Raw genomic sequence first — 21,157 nt, forward strand, 5'->3', positions numbered from 1 at the left:
ATGTATCTTTTTATTTTTGTACACAGAGAGCATATGCACCAAAGACAAATTCCTTGTGTGTCCAATCACACTTGGCCAATAAAATTCTATTCTATTCTATTCTATTCTATTCTATTCTTGTGAGCCACTCCAAGTACTCGGAGAGGGGCGGCATAGAAATCCAATTAATAAAATAAAATAATAAAATAAAATGTGACTTAATCAACTGAAAAAGATAAGCCACCTCCGCGAATGGAAGGAGGGCCGCCCAATCCTTCTGCTGATAAGAGATGTAGCATTTCTGGTAGCCCCCAACCATGGCCTTTGTTCTTTCGTCAGCCCCGTTGGTAGTGGGGTGGAACGCCGAGCTCAGGCCTGTTTCCAAAAATCTCAGTTGTTTGGAAAATGGATAATTTTCCACCTGTAATTTCAGTTGGGATGCTGTAAGGAGAAGAGTGGGGTGGCTTGTGGCTCACGGGTTTCCGGTGGCCGTCTTTAAAATTCAATTTTTTTTCATCAGCTTCCCTCAAATCTCTTTCTCGGTTCTCGACTAAATATCTCTCTGCCCAAAACAGGGGTCACCTGGCCTACCTCCGAACCGGTCCTGATTACGACTTCCTCCACTATCGCCAGTTGGTGCACGAGATCACCCAGGCGTTCAACGGCATTTCCCAAGAGATCTTGCAGATCAAGGGGGATCTGGAGGGGCTCCACAGCCGGAAAGACCTCGCGGACCACCTGGGAAGGATTCAGGAGAAGGAGAAGGAGAAACTCGAACTGGTGAGCAGCCCTTCCTCGCCACGTGAGGCCATCCTGCAGAGTTCAGTGGATTTTAAGAGCCGTTTTCTAGATCCTGTTTGTTTCAATACAGAACCCTCAGGCCGCGGAATCTTGGTAGAATCCCTATTTAGCGATCTAGTCTTCGCAAGGTAGGGTTGCCAGCTAGGTGGAGATTTATTATCTTGATTTCAGCCTGAATGGCTGTGCTCAAACGGGACATTATATGATTCGTATGCCAACATGTTCATTAAAATATACTGCTCAAAAAAACCTTCCCAATAAGGAAACTAAAAGAATGGAGAATGGGATACTAAATTAAATGTTTGGATAGAAGGTAATAAAAGATCAAGAATTTTAAAAAAATGGCTGATAGCCATGGAAGGCGAGGGAGGTTGGGGGAATCCAAGTCTGGAGTACTACAGGGATGCATATCAAATAGATAGATTAATGGAATTACAATTATTAGAAGAGAAACCATGGGTAGAATTAGAGAAAGAAATTAATAATATTAAGAATCAAGAATTATTATTTAGGAAATGGAATAAGATAGAAATAAATAGATTAATAGACCCAACTAAAGCGATTATAGAAAGTTGGATGAAATGGCAAGGTAAATTAAAAATGACAAATTCTAAATTAGCAACGCTGCATGCGATAAATACAAAGAAAGAAAGTAACCTCACAAAGATAATATGGAAATTAAGGGGAAAAGGTATACAGAGAATAGAACATATGAAAAGAATGGAAGGATCAATAGAAATGAAATAGAGAGATGCCTTGGACAACAAAATTGGTTACAAGTTAATGCAATAAGTACATATTTAAGTAAAAAGGAAAATATAGAAATATTCCTCAAACAAGAAACAAATTTAGAGAAGATATTAAGGGAAAAGAGTAAGAATATAAAAGCACAAGCAGGTAATATATATAGAGAATTATTACAAGCAGAGGAACAAGTAATAAAAGGACTGATGAAATATTGGCAGGATGAGTTAGAAATTGATGAATGGGATATGGGAGGCATAAGTGAAAATATTAAAAGAATTAAAAATACAAGGATAAGAGAGATGAGAAGGTGAAATTGATTATCAATCAGCGTTGCTTCCTAAGTGGACAGTTTGATTTCACAGAAGTTTGATTTACTTGGAGTTATATTGTGTTGTTTAAGGGTTCCCTTTATTTTTTGAGCTGTATATAATCTAAGCCAGCAATGTAGGGTTAAAGGAATTAACACACTACTGCTTTAAGAGCTGGTGTTGCAATCAGCTATAAGAGGGAGTCAGCAGCGTCTCTCTTTCTCGGAGCCTAGAGCTTTGAGACTCTCCTTGATATCTCTCTGATTCTATATAACTATTCCATTGTAAGGACTACTGTGTGTAGTAAGGGCTATGTATCCTAATGTTGGTCTGTACGTGCATTGAATTGAGGCTTGCATTGTATATTTTATTCTATGTTGTAAGCTGCCCTGAATCCTTGAAGAAAGGCATCATATAAGTTATATTGTGTCGTTTAAGGGTTCCCTTTATTTTTTTGAGTAGTGGATTTGTTTTTATTTTATTTTATTTTAGATTTTTTAAAAATCCCCCTATTATTATTTTTAGAAATAACTCAAGATGGGCGACCATTCTTAAATACTCTTTTCTCCTCTTATTTTCCCCTATAACAACAATCCTGTTAGGTAGGAGGGGAGAGAGAGAGGGAGGGAGAGAGGGTGGTAGTGGATGGAGGTTTCCAAATATAGACCCTGGAAGGGTTAAGAAGCTCACAGTCACTCATGCCCTCATCACTTTGAGGTTTGACTACTGTAACGCTCTCGGGGCTACCTTTGAAAAGTGTTCGGAAACTTCAGGTCGTGCAGAATGCAGCTGCGAGAGCAATCATGGGCTTCCCCGAATATGCCCATGTCACACCAACACTCCGCAGTCTGCATTGGTTGCCAATCAATTTCCGGTCACAATTCAAAGTGTTGGTTATGACCTATAAAGCCCTTCATGGCATCGGACCAGAATATCTCCGGGACTGCCTTCTGCCGCACGAATACCAGCGACCAGTTAGGTCCCACAGAGTTGGCCTTCTCCGGGTCCCGTCGACTAAGCAATGTCGTTTGGCGGGACCCAGGAGAAGAGCCTTCTCTGTGGCGGCCCCGACCCTCTGGAACCAGCTCCCTCCAGATATCAGAGTTGCCCCCACCCTCCTTGCCTTTCACAAGCTCCTTAAAACTCACCTCTGTCGTCAGGCATGGGGGAATTGAAATTTCCCTTCCCCCTAGGCTTATAGAATTTATACATGGTATGCTTGTATGTATGAGTGGTTCTCTAAATTGGGTTTTTTTAGATTATTTTTAATATTAGATTTGTTTACATTGTCTTTTTATTGTTGTTAGCCGCCCCGAGTCTTCGGAGAGGGGCAGCATACAAATCTAATAAATAAATAAAAATAAATAAATAAATCCCAGTCATATCGGTCTCTTGGCTCTTGTAAGTGTGGCTTTAGCACAGTTTTTAATAATATTTTAATGTTGGCTTGTTTTCATCTTTTAATCATTTATTCCCCACCTTTTATAATTTGTAAGCCACCCAGAATCACGTTGTAGGGGGAAGATGGGCAACACAGAAATGCAATTAATAAAATAAATAAAATGGCAAACAGATCAAATAAGCAATGAGGAAACAATCAATATTAATAAAAATCTTAAGGATACAAACAACAAGTCCCAGTCATAAGTGGGAGGAAATGGGTCATCATTCCTATCACCCTTTTCCTCCCACTTATTACTGTATGACTGTAACTTGTTGCTTGTATCCTTAAGATTTTTGTTAATATTAATTGTTTCCTGATTGCTTATTTGACCTCTAGGACAATCATTAAGTGTTGTACTACATGATTCTTGACAAATGTATCTTTTTCTTTTATGTACACTGAGAGCATATTAACCAAAGACAAATTCTTTGTGCATCCAATCACACTTGGCCAATAAAGAATGCTATTCTATTCTATCTTATAACAATGCTAATAAAACTGCATGGGCGTTTGCAATGAATTCACCTGGGGATTTGTTCCACTTATCACAAACCTCATCTTTATTCCTTCCTTTTTAAGAATTTATTCCTTTGGTTGTCATTGTTTTTCTTCTTGTTATCAGTCTGCAAATTTGGGGTGTTTCCTGGAGTTGATATACACTCACAAACCAGCCTTCGGACGCAGAGGGAAATGCATAACAAGCCAAGAGGCTTAAACCTTTCCTTATTAGGAAATGGTTGGTAATGACCTATAAAGTATAGGTTGGTAATGACCTATAAAGCCCTACATGGCATCGGACCAGAATACTTTCAGAACCGTCTTCTGCCGCACAAATCCCAGCGGCCGATTAGGTCCCACAGAGTTGGCCTTCTCCGGGTCCCATCGACTAAGCAATGCCGTCTGGTGGGACCCAGGGGAAGAGCCTTCTCTATGGTGGCCCTGGCTCTCTGGAATCATCTCCTCCTGGCGATTAGACCCGCCCCTATCCTCCTTGCCTGTTGCAAATTGCTGAAAACCCACCTATGTCACCAGGCATGGGGTAATTGATACCCCCTAGCTATTACGGTTTATGTGTTTTATTTTACGGGTTCTGTGTTTTATTTTAACGACAGGGGTTTTTAGATAGTTTTTAAGTATTGGATTTGTACACTGTTTATTATTGTTGTGAGCCGTTCCGAGTCTTCGGAGAGGGGTGGCATACAAATCTAATAAATAATAATAATAATAATAATAATAATAATTATTATTATTATTATTATTATTATTATTATTATTATTATGTCAATACAACACAGCAAACGAGATCACTATGCTGGATTTTGTATTTCATCACCAGTCGGGCACTTCCCAAGCACCTAGGACTGCGTGATGTAGCGGCGAATTATGTTTACCGATCCCAGTAAAGCGGCCTTTTGCAATTGACAGGTGGAGATTTTGTCAATTCCGATGGTTTTCAAATGTCCGCTGAGATCCTTTGGCACTGCGCCCAGTGTGCCAAGTACCACTGGGACCGATTATTATTATTATTATTATTATTATTATTATTATTATTATTATTAATTAGATTTGTATGCCGCCCCTCTCCGAAGATTTGGAGTGGCTCACAACTATTTATTATTGTTGTTGTTATTATTAATATTAATATGGGGCATCTTACAAATCTTGCACCATTATCCATCTAAAGAGCACTTGGTTCCTGCTGCCCCAATTTTATGCTCTGTTAGAAAGGTTCAGCCACAAGTTGTGGTGATGGCAAAGGTGACGCTGTAAAAAGGAAGAACTCTGCATTACAGCCGATCTGTTCAGTCCTAGATTAATATTTTAACCTCAAGGTGATCTCCTCCAGATGTGGGGGATTTCAAGCTCTCCCAGTTCACAGCCAGGCACACCTGGAGGATATCAGTTTGGGGAAATTGACCGTATTAAAGAGACTCAATTTCTCTACTCAGGCACTGCAGTAAGCTTGGCTTTGAGGTTTTACTCCTTCATGTATTATTATTATTATTATTATTATTATTATTATTATTATTATTACTACTACTACTACTATTATTATTATTATTATTATTATTATTATTTATTAGATTTGTATGCCGCCCCTCTCCACAGACTACTACTGCTACTACTACTACTAGTAGTAGTAATAATAATAATAATAATAATTTATTAGATTTGTATGCTCAAAGTAGCTTGCAGCTAGTCCTGGATTTACAACAATTTGTTAGAGGCTGTGCAAAGTTACACCAACGCTGAAAAAAAGGGAATTACAAACAGCCCTCACACTTAGACGACCATTGTAGCATCTAAATCCAAGCACTTGTCAACCAAGTATGTACTTATGATGGTTACAAGGGGGGGTCAATGGTCATAGTTTTGCGACCTTCCTAGCTGCTTGCAACAAGTTAAGCATTTAATGATTTACTTAACAGCCATGGTGATGGCAAAAGTAGGATGAATGGGGTCACAGTCAATCGTGCCCTTATCACCTCGAAGTTCGACCACTGCAATGCTCTCTATATGGGGCTATCTTTGAAAAGCGTTCGGAAACTACAAATTGTGCAAAATGTAGCCGCGGGAGAAGTCATGGGCTTGCCCAGAGACGTGTATATTTCGCTAACATTCCACGGTCTGCATTGGTTGCCAATTGGTTTCCGGACTCAATTCAAAGTGTTGGTTATGACCTATAAAGCCCTACATGTCATCGGGCCAGAATACCTGCGGGACCGCCTTCTGCCATATGAATCCCAGCAATTGATTAGGTCCCATGGAGTCGGCCTTCTCCAGGTCCCGTCAACTAGACGATGTCGCTTGGTGGGGCCTAGGGGAAGAGCCTTCTCTGTGGGGGCCCCTCTGGAATAAGCTCCCCCTAGAGATTCATACTGCCCCTCATCCTCCTCGCCTTCCATAAAAGCTTAAAGACTTATCTGTGCCACCAGGCCTGGGGCCATTAGACCCTTGCCCCCTGGCCGATGAAGGTAGTATGTTTTGCGGTGTGAATGGGAATGAATGATTTTAAATGTTAGTAGAGTTTTAAAGGTTTTTTCCCTAGTGAAATTAATTAGATTTTTAGATTTGTGCATTGTATATGGTTTGCTATGTTGTGAGCCGCCCCGAGTCCTTGGAGAGAGGCGGCATTACAAATCCAATTAATAAATAATTTAATAATAATAATAATAATAATAGTAATGATAATAGTAATGATAATAGTAATGATAATAGTAATGATAATAGTAATGATAATAGTAATGATAATAATAATAACAACAACAACAAACAAACAAATAATAATAATAATAATAATAATAATTTATTAGATTTGTATGCCGCCCCTCTCCAAAGACTCGGGGCCGCCCACAACAATAACAACAAACCCATTATTTAAAAACCATACAACACACTCATACCATACATAAATAATAAAACCCAGGGGCTCAGCTTCCCCATGCCTGACGACATAGGTGGGTCTTTAATAGCTTACAAAAGGCAAAGAGGGTGGGGGCCGTTCTAATCTCCGGGGGGAGTTGGTTCCACAGGGCTGGGGCCACCACAGAGAAGGCTCTTCCCCTGAGGCCCGCCAGACAGCATTGCTTTGTCGTCGGGACCCGGAGAAGGCCGACTCTGTGGGACCCAATCGGTCACTGGGATTCGTGCGGCAGAAGGCGGTTCCGAAGGTATTCTGGTCCGATGCCATGAAGGGCTTTATAAAAGTGGATGTGACTCACTTAACAGGTGCTTTGCTTAGTGATGATTATTGCGGTCCCAACTGTGGTCATAAATCAAGAACTACCTGTAGGTTATTGTTCAGGATATTGCATAACACCAGACTGTGCATTAATTCAGCAACCTGGTTTAGCCATCCCCATGAATGCATCTGATGCTGGAGGAAGAGGGACGTCAGGGTTCAGGGGTAGGTTCCTACTGACCTCACTGGCGGTTTGCACCACGACTTTTGCACATGTGCACATGCTCCGTTCACACACACGCATGTTCCCTCGTCCAATTTGGCTTCCACGCATGCTCAGTAGCTGGAATTGATTAGATTTAGATTAGATTAGATTAGATTTATTGGATTTATATGCCGCCCCTCTCCGCAGACTCGGGGCGGCTCACAACAATGGTAAAAAAGAGTACCTAGTAACAAATCTAATATTTAGAAATCTAAATTATAGTTTTAGATTAAAAAGTCCAAAAAAAAAAAGAAAAGAAACCCCTAATATATAAAAAACAAACACACAATCGAATCATACACGAAAACTACATGGGCAAGGGGGAGATGTTTCAATTCCCCCATACCTGACGGCAGAGGTGGGTTTTAAGGAGTTTACAAAAGGCAAGGAGGGTGGGGGCAATCCTAATCTCTCGGGGGAGCTAGTTCCAGAGGGTCGGGGCCGCCACAGAGAAGGCTCTTCCCCTGGATCCCGCCAGACAACATTGTTTAGTCGACGAGACCCGAAGAAGGCCAACTCTGTGGGACCTAACCGGTCGCTGGGATTTATGCGGCAGAAGGCGGTCTCGCAGATATCCTGGTCCGATGCCATGAAGGGCTTTATAGGTCATAACCAACACTTGGCCCGAAACACAGCTGAGAAACTGATCAGCTGTGCTTTGGGGCGAAGGAAGAAAGGTCAGTTTAAACCCAGGGGCAGACGGGAGGGCCCTTTTTCAAGCAGCAACAGAGGAAACAACGTCCACAAAAAATTCCAAAAAAAGAGATAGCAGCGCCCACAGACCAATGTTTGTTTGTTTGTTTGTTGGTGTTTCTAAGCCGTCCTTCTCCAGGTGACTCAGGGCAAGTTACAAGATTAAAAAATCAATACAAAATACAAGATATAAAATTATAAACCCCAGCCATAAAAGCCAAATCTTTAGAATGCCAAACATCTAAACCCATTCATCCAAATCACAATCATGCCATAAGAGCAGAATGTGAGCGCTCAATGGGCCTAGGCCTGCCAGCGAAGGTGTGTTTTTAAAGCCTCTCGAAAGCCCAGGAGGGTGGGGGCAGTGCGAATCTCCAGGGGGAGTTGATTCCAAAGGACCGGAGCCACCACAGAGAAGGCCCTTCTTCTAGGCCCCACCAGGCAACATTACTTGGCTGACGGGACCTGGAGAAGCCCGATTCTTGTGGGATCTGACTGGCCGCTGGGATACGTGAGGCAGGAGACGGTCCTGTAGGTAATCTAGTCCATCACGGGTCCAACCGAACCGGGTTTGTGACGCCATCAGCGGGTCGCTAGCGGTTCAGGCAATCTGGTCCGAACTGGGGTGGGGGGGAAAACCACCCCTGGCAGGGTTCCAAGTAACGCCCCCAACAAAAGAAAACTGCCAGGCTTGACAAGGGGGATAATCAACTTTTATCTCTTTGTCCCCGTTTCTCGAGGAGGATCTCACACCCATCTTTTTTTCTTCCCAGACAGCACAACTCCAGCTTGCTAAACAAAACGTCCAGGACCATCCCGGGGTGGAAGGCCACACACAGGAGGTGCAAGAATTGAAGCACAAGTGAGTCAGCGAAACCGAGGTTGCAAATAACAGGTTTTCTAAAGTTTCCTCTTTCAACTCTATAAAAGGGGAGGGGTCCGACTCACCTGATAGAAACATAGAAGATTTACAGCAGAAAAAGACCTCATGGTCCATCTAGTCTGCCCTTATGCTATTTCCTGTATTTTATCTTAGGATGTGTTCTGCCGGGCTCTCTGGTAGAAGCCTCCCGAAAATTCACGGGTACAAATTTCAGACAGACATAGAAACATAGAAACATAGAAGACTGACAGCAGAAAAAGACCTCATGGTCCATCTAGTCTGCCCTTATACTATTTCCTGTATTTTATCTTAGGATGGATATATGTTTATCCCAGGCATGTTTAAATTCAGTTACTGTGGATTTACCAACCACGTCTGCTGGAAGTTTGTTCCAAGGATCTACTACTCTTTCAGTGAAATAATATTTTCTCATGTTGCTTTTGATCTTTCCCCCAACTAACTTCAGGTTGTGTCCCCTTGATCTTGTGTTCACTTTCCTATTAAAAACACTTCCCTCCAGAACCTTATTTAACCCTTTAACATATTTAAATGTGTCGATCATGTCCCCCCTTTTCCTTTTGTCCTCCAGAATATACAGATTGAGTTCATGAAGTCTTTCCTGATACCTTTTATGCTTAAGACCTTCCACCATTCTTGTAGCCCGTCTTTGGACCCGTTCAATTTTGTCCATATCTTTTTGTAGGTGAGGTCTCCAGAACTGGACACAGGATTCCAAATGGGGTCTCACCAGCGCTCTATATAAGGGGATCACAATCTCCCTCTTCCTGCTTGTTATATCTCTAGCTATGCAGCCAAGCATCCTACTTGCTTTTCCTACTGCCCGACCACACTGCTCACACACACATTTGAAAATTCAAAACAATGTCCTTTGTCACAAAATTCAAAAGAAACAAAGCACCCTTTTTGTATTGCAAAGAGCACTCTTCCCTAAAACAACCTTGTCGGCTGTACAAGTCCCTTAATCAGTCCTTAAGTACTTAGCTAGTAGCTGTGAAGAAACGTCACAGCCCTCCTACTTCCCACGAAGTGAAACACACACACACTTTACTCTGCTTTGGTATCAAAGGCGTGAAAAATCCACAAAGTTCAGACACAGCGAGGAATGATCCTGAAGAACTGCGATCAGATAATCTTCCACAACGGTCAAACTAGCACGCTGCTATTTATAGCAGCAGCTCTAATTACTGGAGCCCCACCCAAACACAGGTGGCCTCTCTTATCTCCTGTAATATTTCCTCAATTGGTCTCTTCGATGCATAAGTCTGCGCCTGCGTGGGTCTAACACTTCCTCATCCGAATCGACCGAAGATAATGGAGATTGGCTTCCTGGGCTGTGTGCCAAGCCCCCCTCTTCCAAGTCACCCCCACCTTCTTCTTCGTCCGAGGAAACTGCACTCCCTGACTCTGCCGGCAACAAAACAGGCCTAGGACATGTTGACATTTCCCCTGCCTCCACCTCCACATTCCCTGGGGAAGGAGCTGGGCCAGAGCCAACCACAAGACGATGGATATATGTTTATCCCAGGCATGTTTCAATTCAGTTACTGTGGATTTGCCAACCACATCTGTTGGAAGTTTGTTCCAAGCATCTACCACTATATTTTCTCACGTTGCTTCTGATCTTTCCTCCAACTAATCTCAGATTGTGTCCCCTTGTTCTTGTGTTCACTTTCCTATTAAAAACACTTCCCTCCTGAACCTTATTTAACCCTTTAACATATTTAAATGTTTCGATCATGTCCCCCCTTTCCCTTCAGTCCTCCAGATTAGACAGATTGAGTTCATTAAGTCTTTCCTGATACGTTTTATGCTTAAGACCTTCCACCATTCTTGTAGCCCGTCTTTGGACCCATTCAGTTTTATCAATATGTTTTCATAGGTGAGGTCTCCAGAACTGAACACAGTATTCCAAACGTGGTCTCACCAGTGCTCTATGCAGCGGGATCACAATCTCCCTCTTCCTGCTTGTTATACCTCTAGCTCTGCAGCCAAGCATTCTACTTGCTTTCCCTACCGCCTGATCGCACTGTTCACCCATTTTGAGACTGTCAAATGGGTGAACAATGCAGTCAGGCGGTAAGGAAACAGTGCGGTCAGGCGGTAGCATTGTCCCGTGACGTATTACGCTACCAGTGCTCCGTCCCCTATCGTACCAGTAGCAACCCCTAACTGATATATACGTACAAACACACACACACCTACGGTCTAAGGCCAAAATAAATCAAGCTTGGCTAGTTATCAAGCAGCCGCCTTGAGCTTTCCTTGATTTGGGCAAGCTGGCTGTGTGAACACAATGCCTACATTGTGATACCTGGAAGAAGCACTACGTTAATTGCAATTTGGCTTTAGGGAGAATTGCTAAATGGAGCGATGTGGTTCTGAAAGGCACAATCTGATTTGTGATAAGGCCTGTGTCCCTTTTGCATTAAGGCCATTTTCATTGCCCCCCCCCGGCCTCTCCTGGTCCCCAAGCCCTCTCCTCTCCTCCCCCAAGCAATAACATTTAGCATTTAGATTTTATCTACTGCTTCATAGTTCTTTTACAGCCCACTCTAAGCACTTTACAGAATCAACATATTTGTTGTGGTTAGCTCTGGCCCAGCTCCTGCCCCAAGGATTGTGGATGTGGGGCAGACATCCACATGCTGCAGGCCTGTTTTGCCCCCGGTGGAATCTGCTGATGAAGGCTCCTCTGACCAAGAAGACATGAGTGACAGGGAGGAGGAGAGTGGGGCAGACAGCTCAGAAGGAGATCACTTATCTAGCTCCTCCTTGGATTCAGAACAAGAGTTAATGATACAGCCACGTATGCGGAGAGCGATGCATAGGCAGCAACAACTGAGAGATTATTATCAAAGAAAATGAGGCCACCTGTGGTTGGGTGGGGCTGTGGTAATTAGTGAGGCTGCTCTAAATAGCAGCCTGTGGGTTTGGCCATTGTGGAGGATTATCTGATCTTTGTGTTCGTGACTGCTTTACTGACTTTGACCTTTTGTGTGCTGATTTTTCCCCGCTTTGAAACTAAACCAGAGCAAAGTGTGTTTCACTTTGTGAAAGAAGAAGGACTGTGAATTGCCTCACAGCTGCAAGCTACGTATCTCAGAACTGATAAGGGACTTGTACAAATTACCAGTTTGTTTGGAGACGAGTGCTCTTTGCTATATCAAAAGAGGGCTTGGTTTAAGTGAATTTCCATTATAAAGAATATTGTTTTGAATTTTCAAACGTGTGTGTGTGTGTGTGTCTGAAATTTGTACCTGTGAATTTTTGGGAGGAGTCTACCAGAGAGCCCGACAGAACACATATTGCCCCCAACAATCTGGGTCCTCATTTTATCCACTTCGGAAGGATGGAAGGCTGAGTCGGTGGTGAGATTTGAACTGTTGAACTACTAGTTAGCAGTTAGCTGAAGGGGCCTGCAGTGCTGCCCTCTAACCACTGTGCCACCCGGTCTCTATCTCCGTTTGTATCTCCCCTTCCTATTTGTGAGAAAGGAATCCGGTTCCCGTCATTTGGGACTTTTCAAAGCATCCGAGTTGAATTTCCCACAATGCTTAGTGGCCCATTGGCATCGTGGGAAACTTCCTTCTTCTCAAAAGCAGGGATACCTTTGGGGAAAAGACTTCCCCTTATGGGAACGATTTTGGCCCCCAAAAAGGTCCCGTTGTCCTCTTGCAAATCAGAGTAGGGGTAAACCCAAGCCAATTTGAAGCGAGGATGTGGGAATATTGTTTTCTTTTTTTGGTCTCAAAAAAAAGTTCTCCGCAAGGGTCTTCAAAGGCCGTTTTCTATCCCAACCTCCGCCGAGACCCCGGTTTTTGCAGATTGTTCCATGTTGGCTCTTTGAAGCCTAACCTACCCCCCCAAACCCGCCGCCCCCCCCCAGCCAGCCCATCCTGGCCCTTGGGGTTGCCCCCCTCCTGTAGGCTTTCATAAACAAGGCCGGGCTGCGAGGGGCTCGGGTGGAGCGCGGCTAATCGTCTCCATATGGCACTTTATTTATCGTTTCCATCCGGCTCACACAGGCTAATTCAAACCATCGAAGCAATCAGCGAAATTCTTCAGGATTTCAAGTACGATTCGGAAGAAAGCAGTTGACAGGCTGTCCCACGGGAGAAGGATGAAGAAAGGCTGGGGGGAAGCAGCGGGGGAGAGCCAGGGACGTAAGAGCTGCTCCTCCCCTCCCTGGGGCTAAGGTTGGTCCTCCTCACCCACCCGGGCGTCCTCCTTTCCTCGTCCCAGGCCGATGTCTGCAGACGAGATGCCACAGGAGGCACACGGCTCATCGGTGCTTCTTGGCCCCCTGCCCAATGGAGCCAGTTCTCAGGAGGGTTTCTTGGCACTCGATCGGAATTGTCTTTACGGGGCGACGAGGAGGGGAAAATAGTTTGTTTGTGTTCTGAAATAAAGTTTTTTTTAAAATCCCTTCAATTAAACAGACTCCTTTTTAAAATTTCTCTCTGTTTCAATTCCTACCCTCAAAACGTCGCTACAGAGCACTGCGCACCAAGACAACCAGACACAAGAACAGGTTTTTTCCCAAACACCATCACTCTGCTAAACAAATAATTCCCTCAAAACTGTCAAACTATTTACTAAGTCTGCAATACTAGTTTTTTTCTCATCATTCCTATAACCCATTTCCTCACACTTAGGGATGTATGACTGTAATTTGTTGCTTGCATCCTTAAGATTTTTTTTTTATATTGTTTCCTCATTGCTTATTTGACCCTTATGACAATCATTAAGTGTTGTCCCTCATGATTCTTGACAAATGAATCTTTTTCTTTTATGTACTCTGAGAGCATCTGCACCAAAGACAAATTCCTGGTGTGTCCAATCACACTTGGCCAATAAAGAATTCTATTCTATTCTGGGGGAAACCAGGCCTTTTCTTGTTCAATTTAACCCCAGATGGGCATCCGTCCCGAGTCTACGGAGAGGGGCGGCATACAAATCTAATAAATAATAATAATAATAATAATAATAATAATAATCTTTACTATATTACCTATCTATTAATGCATATAGCAAAGCAGCACTTTATTCTTAAATTACTATATTTTATAGATATAAGACTATGTAAATACGAATATTGAATACAAAATAATTATCTATAGATAAATGTTTGAAATGAATATACAACAATATATATATACTACTGTGTAAAAAGATTTCTTGCCCCATACCCCTCCTATCTTTCTTTTTGTATTCCCCTTCCCCTTCCCTATTCTTAATAAATTAATAAAGTCTATTTTTAAACAATAATAATAATAATCATCATCATCATCACCACCATCCACTGGGAGAGAGGAGGGCAAAAAAGTCAAAATGGCAGCCCGCAGCATCTGTCTTTGCAAAACTCATCTTTCATCGTACTACTTTTTCCCTGGACTGAAATCTGAATCTCTCTCTTACAAGGGATTAGGAAAATTGGGTTAAGAGGAGCAAAGCACTGGGGCATATTTAGCATTTATTTGGATGCTCACTCTGCCTGACAAGGTTTGGCCTATCGGGGGGGGGGTAGACACCCCCTCCCCAATTCTGGATTGTAATCATAAACAGGAGGTCTTCAAATTTGGCAACTTTAAGATTTGTGGACGTCAATTCTCAGAATTCTCCAGCCAGCTAAATCTGGGATTTAGCAATTAATCCGTGGAACAGCTGAACTCCAGAAGTTCAGCTAGAAGTTTTTAAGAAGATGTTGGATAACCATCTAACTGAAGTACTGTAGGACTAGAAGACCTCCAAGGTCCCTTCCAACTCTGTTGTTGTTATTATCAACAGCTCACATTAGAGAAACATCTTTCAGCTGTGGCGAGGGGGGCGTTTGCCCAGGTTCGCCTGGTGCACCAGTTGCGGCCCTACCTGGATCGGGACTCACTGCTCACAGTCACTCATGCCCTCATCACCTCGACTACTGTAATGCTCTCTACATGGGGCTACCTTTGAAAAGTGTTCGGAAACTTCAGATCGTGCAGAATGCAGCTGCGAGAGCAATCACGGGCTTCCCTAAATATGCCCATGTCACACCAACACTCCGCAGTCTGCATTGGTTGCTGATCAGTTTCTGGTCACAATTCAAAGTGTTGGTTATGACCTATAAAGCCCTTCATGGCACCGGATCAGATTATCTCAGGGATCGCCTTCTACTGCATGAATACCAGTGACCAGTTAGGTCCCACAGAGTTGGCCTTTTCCTGGTCCCGTCAACTAAACAATGGCGTTTGGCGGGGCCCAGGGAAAGAGCCTTCTCTGTGGCAGCCCCACCCCTCTGGAACCAACTCCCCCCGGAGATTAGAATTGCCCCCACCTTCCTCGCCTTTCGTAAGCTCCTTAAAACCCACCTCTGCCATCAGGCATGGGGGAACTGAGATATTCTTTCCCCCTAGGCTTCTACAATTTATGCATGGTATGTTTGTATGTATGTTTGGTTTTACAATAAGGGTTTTTAGTTGCTTTAGTATTGGATTGTTACATGCTGTTTTTATTATTGTTGTTAGCCGCCCCAAGTCTATGGAGAGGGGCGGCATACAAATCAAATAAATAAATAAATAAATAAATTATCTTGGAGTTGAAGTCTACAGGTCTTAAAGTTGCCAAGTTTGGGGACCTCTGTCCTAAACTGACATAGCTAGTCCCAGATACCTCCCCAGCAAAGGGCTTTCCAAGTGACTGACTTATAAAGAGGCCTTGACTTACGACCACGATTGAGCCCAAAATTTCTGCTGTGAAGTGAGACATTTCTTGTACGGCCTATCTTGCCCCAGTTGGTAAGTGAATCACCGCAGTTTATAAATTAGTAACTTGTTTGTTAAATGTGGACTTTGCTTGTCAGAAAGGTCACAAAAGGGGAATCCTGTGACACACACACACACACACACACACACCGCGGTAATTGCAAAGGACTGGTAAGTATGAACCAGCTGCCAAGCTTCTACATTTTAATTCGCAGGAGCATGAGGTGGCTGCAGTGGCTGTAAATGTGAGGAAAATGGTCATGTCCCTTTCTTTGTAGTGTAATTGGTTGCTAAACGAACTGTCCTTACGTCAAGGACTGTGAAGATATTCATGAACTGGGAGAGCCATGTTAGCAAAGCCAGCCAATGAATAGGCATAGCAACCAAGTCAGCCAATGGGAGCTAACCACTTCTGAGTCTGTGCAGAGAATCGAAACTGAGAAGCTTAAGGTTGGGCATAGCTCCAAGTCCCCACTCTGCGTTCTCTCACTCTGAACTCTGCTGAAATGAAACTGTTCTCTGCTGTCTGTAACTGCTGGAAGAAGAACCCTGCTAATGGGATTGTAAATTCATCTGTTATGTTTATACAGAAGTTATTGAATCCAGCTGAGTCAGTCATCTGTGTGTGCTTCTGCTTTTGAAACAAACTTTAATAAGGACTATCTGCACAGGTGCTACTTGACTTACGACCACGATTGAACCCAAATGATTCTGTTGCTAATGAGACAGTCATTAAGCGAGTTCTACCCCCTTTTAGGACCTTTCTGGCCACAATTGTTACGTGAATCACTTGTTAGTAATATGTTTGTTAAATGAATCTGGCTTCCCGTTGACTTGGCTTGTCAGAAGGTCGCAAAAGGGGATCACGTGAACCCAGGACACTGCAACTGTTGTAGATACATGCCAGTTGCCAAGCGTCTGAATTTCGATCACATGACCACGGGGATGCTCCAATGGTTGTAAGTGTGAAAAACAGGCATCAGTCACTTTTCCCCAGTGCTATTGTAACTTCGAAAGGTCGTTAAGTGAACTGTTGTAAGTCAAGGGCCACTGGAACCAACTCCATTTATTTTATTTTATTTATTTTATTTTTATTGATTTATTGGACCAGAAAAACGTAGCAAACATTCAGTTTGTTCAAACATATATTTAATTGATTAACCCCTACTAGTAAACTGGCTTAGTAGTGTTCACACACAAATAAAGCTTAGTCTTTTTTTGGAAAAAAACCCAGCTGTTAATTATAGCTGGCATAAGTCCATAAAGTCATAAAGCAAAGATAAGTAGTTAGTCCTGGATATCGCAGGAAGCTTACGGAGGTTGGCAAGATGCCTGGAATCAGTCCACAAAACAGAAGCCAAAAGAGATAAGCCGAGCAGAGGTTTTCCAAACAAAGAGACACTCGATCAAACAAACTATCAAACGAGTTGTTTCCTGCAGAGTTTTTTTTCTGTCATTCCTTAAATAGGTTTGGGGAGTGGCCAATTAGCCCCAAGCCTACTCACGAGGAGACCTCCTCCTGAGTAGATATTCCTGCCTTCTGGCAGCTCTGCATGCTCGTGCATTAAGAGGAGGCTCCTCTTCTTCCACATCACTGGTATTAGGTGTTGGAGGTTCCAAAGGCCTTGGTTGAACCTCTGCTTCTGTCACCAAGTCCTCACCAGCCTCTTCACTGTCCAACCTGGGTGCCAGCTGCACAGGCTGCTTGCGCATCACCTCATCGGTCTCGTCTCAGACGGGATCCGCTACCAGCTGCACAGGCTGCTGGTGGGTCACAACACTTCCCTTCTGCCTTTCTTAGTTCATCTTCTTTTAATGACCCCATAATCCCTTGCAGGATGGAGTTTGGGCAACTGAATGGAGTTGGATGTTGGATGCCCTTCCTGTCGCCAATGTGGGGTGGGTTTTTTCCCCAGCAGGTATATTCTCACTGTGCCCAGAGAGAGAAATATCTGCCTCTACCTAGGATCGAAGTCGCAGCCTCCAGATTGTGAGGCGAGAGCTGCAACTCTAGGCCACCGCACCACTCGGTTTGCCTTTCTTAGTTATGTGAGCTAAATGGAGCATCCATATTCAGTGGCATGTTATCTTTGAATAATTGCACAAATAATGGGATCGTGGTCTTTGCCCCCAACTTTTTTGCCTTTAATGCTGTTAATAATAATAATTAATAATAATAATTAATTAGATTTGTATGCTGCCCCTCTCCGCAGACTCGGGGCAGCTTGTTGGGAAACAGATATACAGTGATCCCCCGATCATTGCGAGGGTTCCGTTCCAGGACCCCTCGCAATGACCGGTTTTTCACGAAGTAGCGCTGCGGAAGTAAAAACACCATCTGCGCATGTGCAGATGGTGTTTTTACTATTGCCGCAGCAGCGAGGAGCCGAAGATTGGGGTTTCCCCGCCGCCCGCCGTTCGCTTGCGCCGCTTCCCAGCTGGGAAGCGGCGCTGGGGGTCTTACTGGCCGCCCACTCCTCGCTGCTGCCGCGCCCGCCGCTTGTCCGTCGCCTGCCTGCCCGCGCGCCGGCCCTTCGCCCGCCCACGCCGTTCGCTCGCGCCGCTTCCCAGCTGAGTCCTGAAGCGAACGGCGTGGGCGGGCAAAGGGCGGGCGTGCGGGCAGGCAGGCGGCGGACAAGCGGCTGGTAACACCCCCAGCGCCGCTTCCCAGCTGGGAAGCGGCGCGAGCGAACGGCGTGGGCGGGCGAAGGGCCGGCGCGCGGGCAGGCAGGCGGCGGACAAGCGGCCGGTAACACCCCCAGCGCCGCTTCCCAGCTGGGAAGCAGGGCGAGCGAACGGCGTGGGCGGGCGAGCGGCAGCGAGGAGTTTGCGTGGGCGGTGGGGAAACTCCTCGCTGATGCCCGCCGCTCGCCCTCCCGCCAGCAAGAGGGGGAAGACCCAGGGAAGCCGCCCAGCAGCTGATCTGCCCGGCGCCATCTACGCATGCGTGCCCATAGAAAACAGGGCGTGCATGCGCAGATGGTGTTTTTACTTCCGGGTTTAAAAATCGCCATATAGCCATTTCGCAATGATCGGGGTCGCAATACCCGGGGGATCACTGTACTGATTTAATCCAATTAAAAGGAGAGGCAGGTGACGTCAGTTTAAAAGATGGGTTCGGCTCTGGATACAAAACCTCCCAGATTTGCAGAGTGACAGAGAGAAGGGGGAAAAAAACACCTAAATCACAGCTTCGGACATAAAACAGGTATCGAACACTTGGCATTTTTAACAATGGAGCATACATAAAAAGAATTAAAACTCTTGTGAAATTTCACAACCAGTTTTGCCGTCCTTTCCTTCCGGGAGAAATTGGAGGTTAAATGTACACCTGTTTCTTTTTTTTCCCGATTACACAGCTCGTTCCTTTAGCCGTTTCCGCTTTCCAATAGGCAGCCGACCCCAATTTCATAACGGAGGAGCCTAAGGAGAAAACGACTGACCTAAAGCAACGGAACCGCTTTACGGCGTACCTAAGGGGACATTTGGATAGACTGCAGATTTTTTTAAAAAAATAAAATCTTGCCACTGTTAAAAAAAGCTGGCATGAAGACTTTTCCCCCTGGCAAAATGTCCTTCAACTAAAGCGGTGCTTCTCAAATGGTGGGGCGCGTCCCTCCGGGATGGGGAAATAGAGCGATGCTAGGGGGAGCACGTGTGACCCCGGGCAACATGTGTGGTCCCTCTCGTTCGATTCCCCCGGACAGGGAGTGTTTTCCCAGTTGCACGCTGCTCCGATAACGGAAGAGAAGGTGGCCAGGGGGGGTAGGGCAGCTGCGTGGGATCTTCTTGGTGGGCGTCGCCGTAGCCATGAACGGCGTGACGAACCTGCTCCTGGACCAGGAGGAACGTCCTCTGCAGCTGGGCGAAAGCTTCAAACAGCACCCTAAAGCCTTCCACACCCTTCGCTGTGAGTGCCCGGCAGAGTCGGCACTTATGGGCCAGGCTGTTGACCCCAAAACATTGGCTTCATTTAGCTGGCCTGGCTCCATGTCAAAAGAAGGCCCTAACCATTGCAGCCAAACCAAAAACAGGCTCCCACTGAGTTGTCTGACTTACTCCCAGGTAAGTGGGTAGAGCTGATTTCCACAGCCAATAGTTTTCTTGCAGTTTACAATAAGTAAAATAATAAATATCAACATTAAAATTCCGTTGGGCCCCAGATCAGAGAATTGGGAGGCATGGATGAAATGTTTACTTCTTCCTAGGAAGGATGTAACAGAACATAATTGAACAACAGTGAACTAGTGGGAACTCCTTTATATCCTAATTAGAAAACTCAAAAGTTCAACTCAGCTGAAAAACATGTGAGAAACTGGTTTAGAGTTACTGGGGGTCGGGGGTGGGTGGGAAGAGGCGCTGACTTCTGCCCAGCTTCTAGCCAGTTTTTCAGGCAGGGTGTTAGCAGTGGTGAAACCACCTTGGCAATGCTGCTCGAGGCCATCTGGGTTAGGGCTGCCCTTGAGTTCCTTTGGGTAGGTCCTTGGCGGGCCTGAATCCAGCAACTGGCTTGGCGCTGAAGTGTAAATCCTGGTCCCACCATCCATCAAAGCTACGATTTGTCACTGGACAGGACCTGGTGAGAAAAGAAGGTTAAAACCAGAAACGGTCAGCAGGGGCTCCGTAGCATTCTCCCCTTCCCCGAATTGATGAATCTTCTTCATCCCTATTTATTTGCACAATTATTTGTAGACCACCCACTTCTATAAGAGACTAGACAGCAACTTAATCTGAAACGGTATCGGTTCTTCTGCTTGAGCAGGGGCTGGACTAGAAGACCTCCAAGGTCCCTTTCAGATTCTGGTTCTGTTCTGTTCTATATTCTGTTCTGCTACTCTATTCCTATTCTATTCCTATATTATTTTATTCTATATTCTACGTCCTGTTCTATTCTATAGTCTGCGGAGAGGGGCGGCATACAAATCTAAATAATAAATAAATAAATAAATAAATAAATAAATAAATAAATAAATAAATAAATAAATAATATTATACTCTATTATTATACACTGCTCAAAAAAATAAAATGAACACTCAAAGAACACATCCTAGATCTGAATGAATGAAATATTCCCATTGAATACTTTGTTCCATACAAAGTTGAATGTGATGACAACATGTGAAATTGACTGTCAATCAGTGTTGCTTCCTAAGTTGCTTCCTTCCCCAGGCTTTTATATTTTATGTTTGGTATGTATGTGTCGTTTGGTTTTAAATGATGGGGTTTTATATGGTTTTTTTTTCTCTTTTAATATTAGATTTGTTCCACTGTAACATTGTTTTTATTATTGTTGTGAGCCGCCCCGAGTCTTCGGAGAGGGGCAGCGTACAAATCTAATAAATTATTATTAATAATTATTATTATGGAGTGGACAGTTGGTTTTCACAGTTGGATTTACTTGGAGTTATATACTGTAGTGTTGTTTAAGCGTTCCCTTTATTTTTTTGAGCAGTATATTATTATATTCTATATTCTATGTCCCGTTCTATTCTTTTATATTTTTCTATTCTATTTTTCTATTTTATATTCTATGTTCTGTTCTATTCTATTCTACTCTATTTTTCTATTCTATATTCTATTCTGAAATAGAGTC

The 21,157-nt window shown here is 44.0% G+C and overlaps 2 protein-coding genes across 2 annotated transcripts in view; one reads left to right on the forward strand and one right to left on the reverse strand.

Annotated features, from left to right (window-relative positions):
* Positions 1–13,254, forward strand: part of REX1BD (required for excision 1-B domain containing) — a 38,698-nt gene extending 25,444 nt beyond the window's left edge. The window contains exons 3-5 of the mRNA XM_070732382.1: positions 555–759; positions 8,693–8,781; positions 12,849–13,254. Coding sequence (XP_070588483.1) covers positions 555–759; positions 8,693–8,781; positions 12,849–12,921 — 367 coding nt within the window. The 3' untranslated portion in view covers positions 12,922–13,254. The remainder of the gene's footprint in view (positions 1–554; positions 760–8,692; positions 8,782–12,848) is intronic.
* A 6,456-nt stretch (positions 13,255–19,710) lies between these two features.
* The window catches only part of CRLF1 (cytokine receptor like factor 1), a 92,957-nt gene continuing 91,510 nt past the window's right edge, over positions 19,711–21,157 (reverse strand). The window contains exon 8 of the mRNA XM_070745432.1: positions 19,711–20,139. Within this exon, the coding sequence (XP_070601533.1) occupies positions 20,116–20,139 (24 nt within the window). The 3' untranslated portion in view covers positions 19,711–20,115. The remainder of the gene's footprint in view (positions 20,140–21,157) is intronic.

The sequence above is a fragment of the Erythrolamprus reginae genome, chromosome 1, assembly GCF_031021105.1.
Source record: "Erythrolamprus reginae isolate rEryReg1 chromosome 1, rEryReg1.hap1, whole genome shotgun sequence".
Classification (NCBI taxonomy): domain Eukaryota; kingdom Metazoa; phylum Chordata; class Lepidosauria; order Squamata; family Dipsadidae; genus Erythrolamprus; species Erythrolamprus reginae.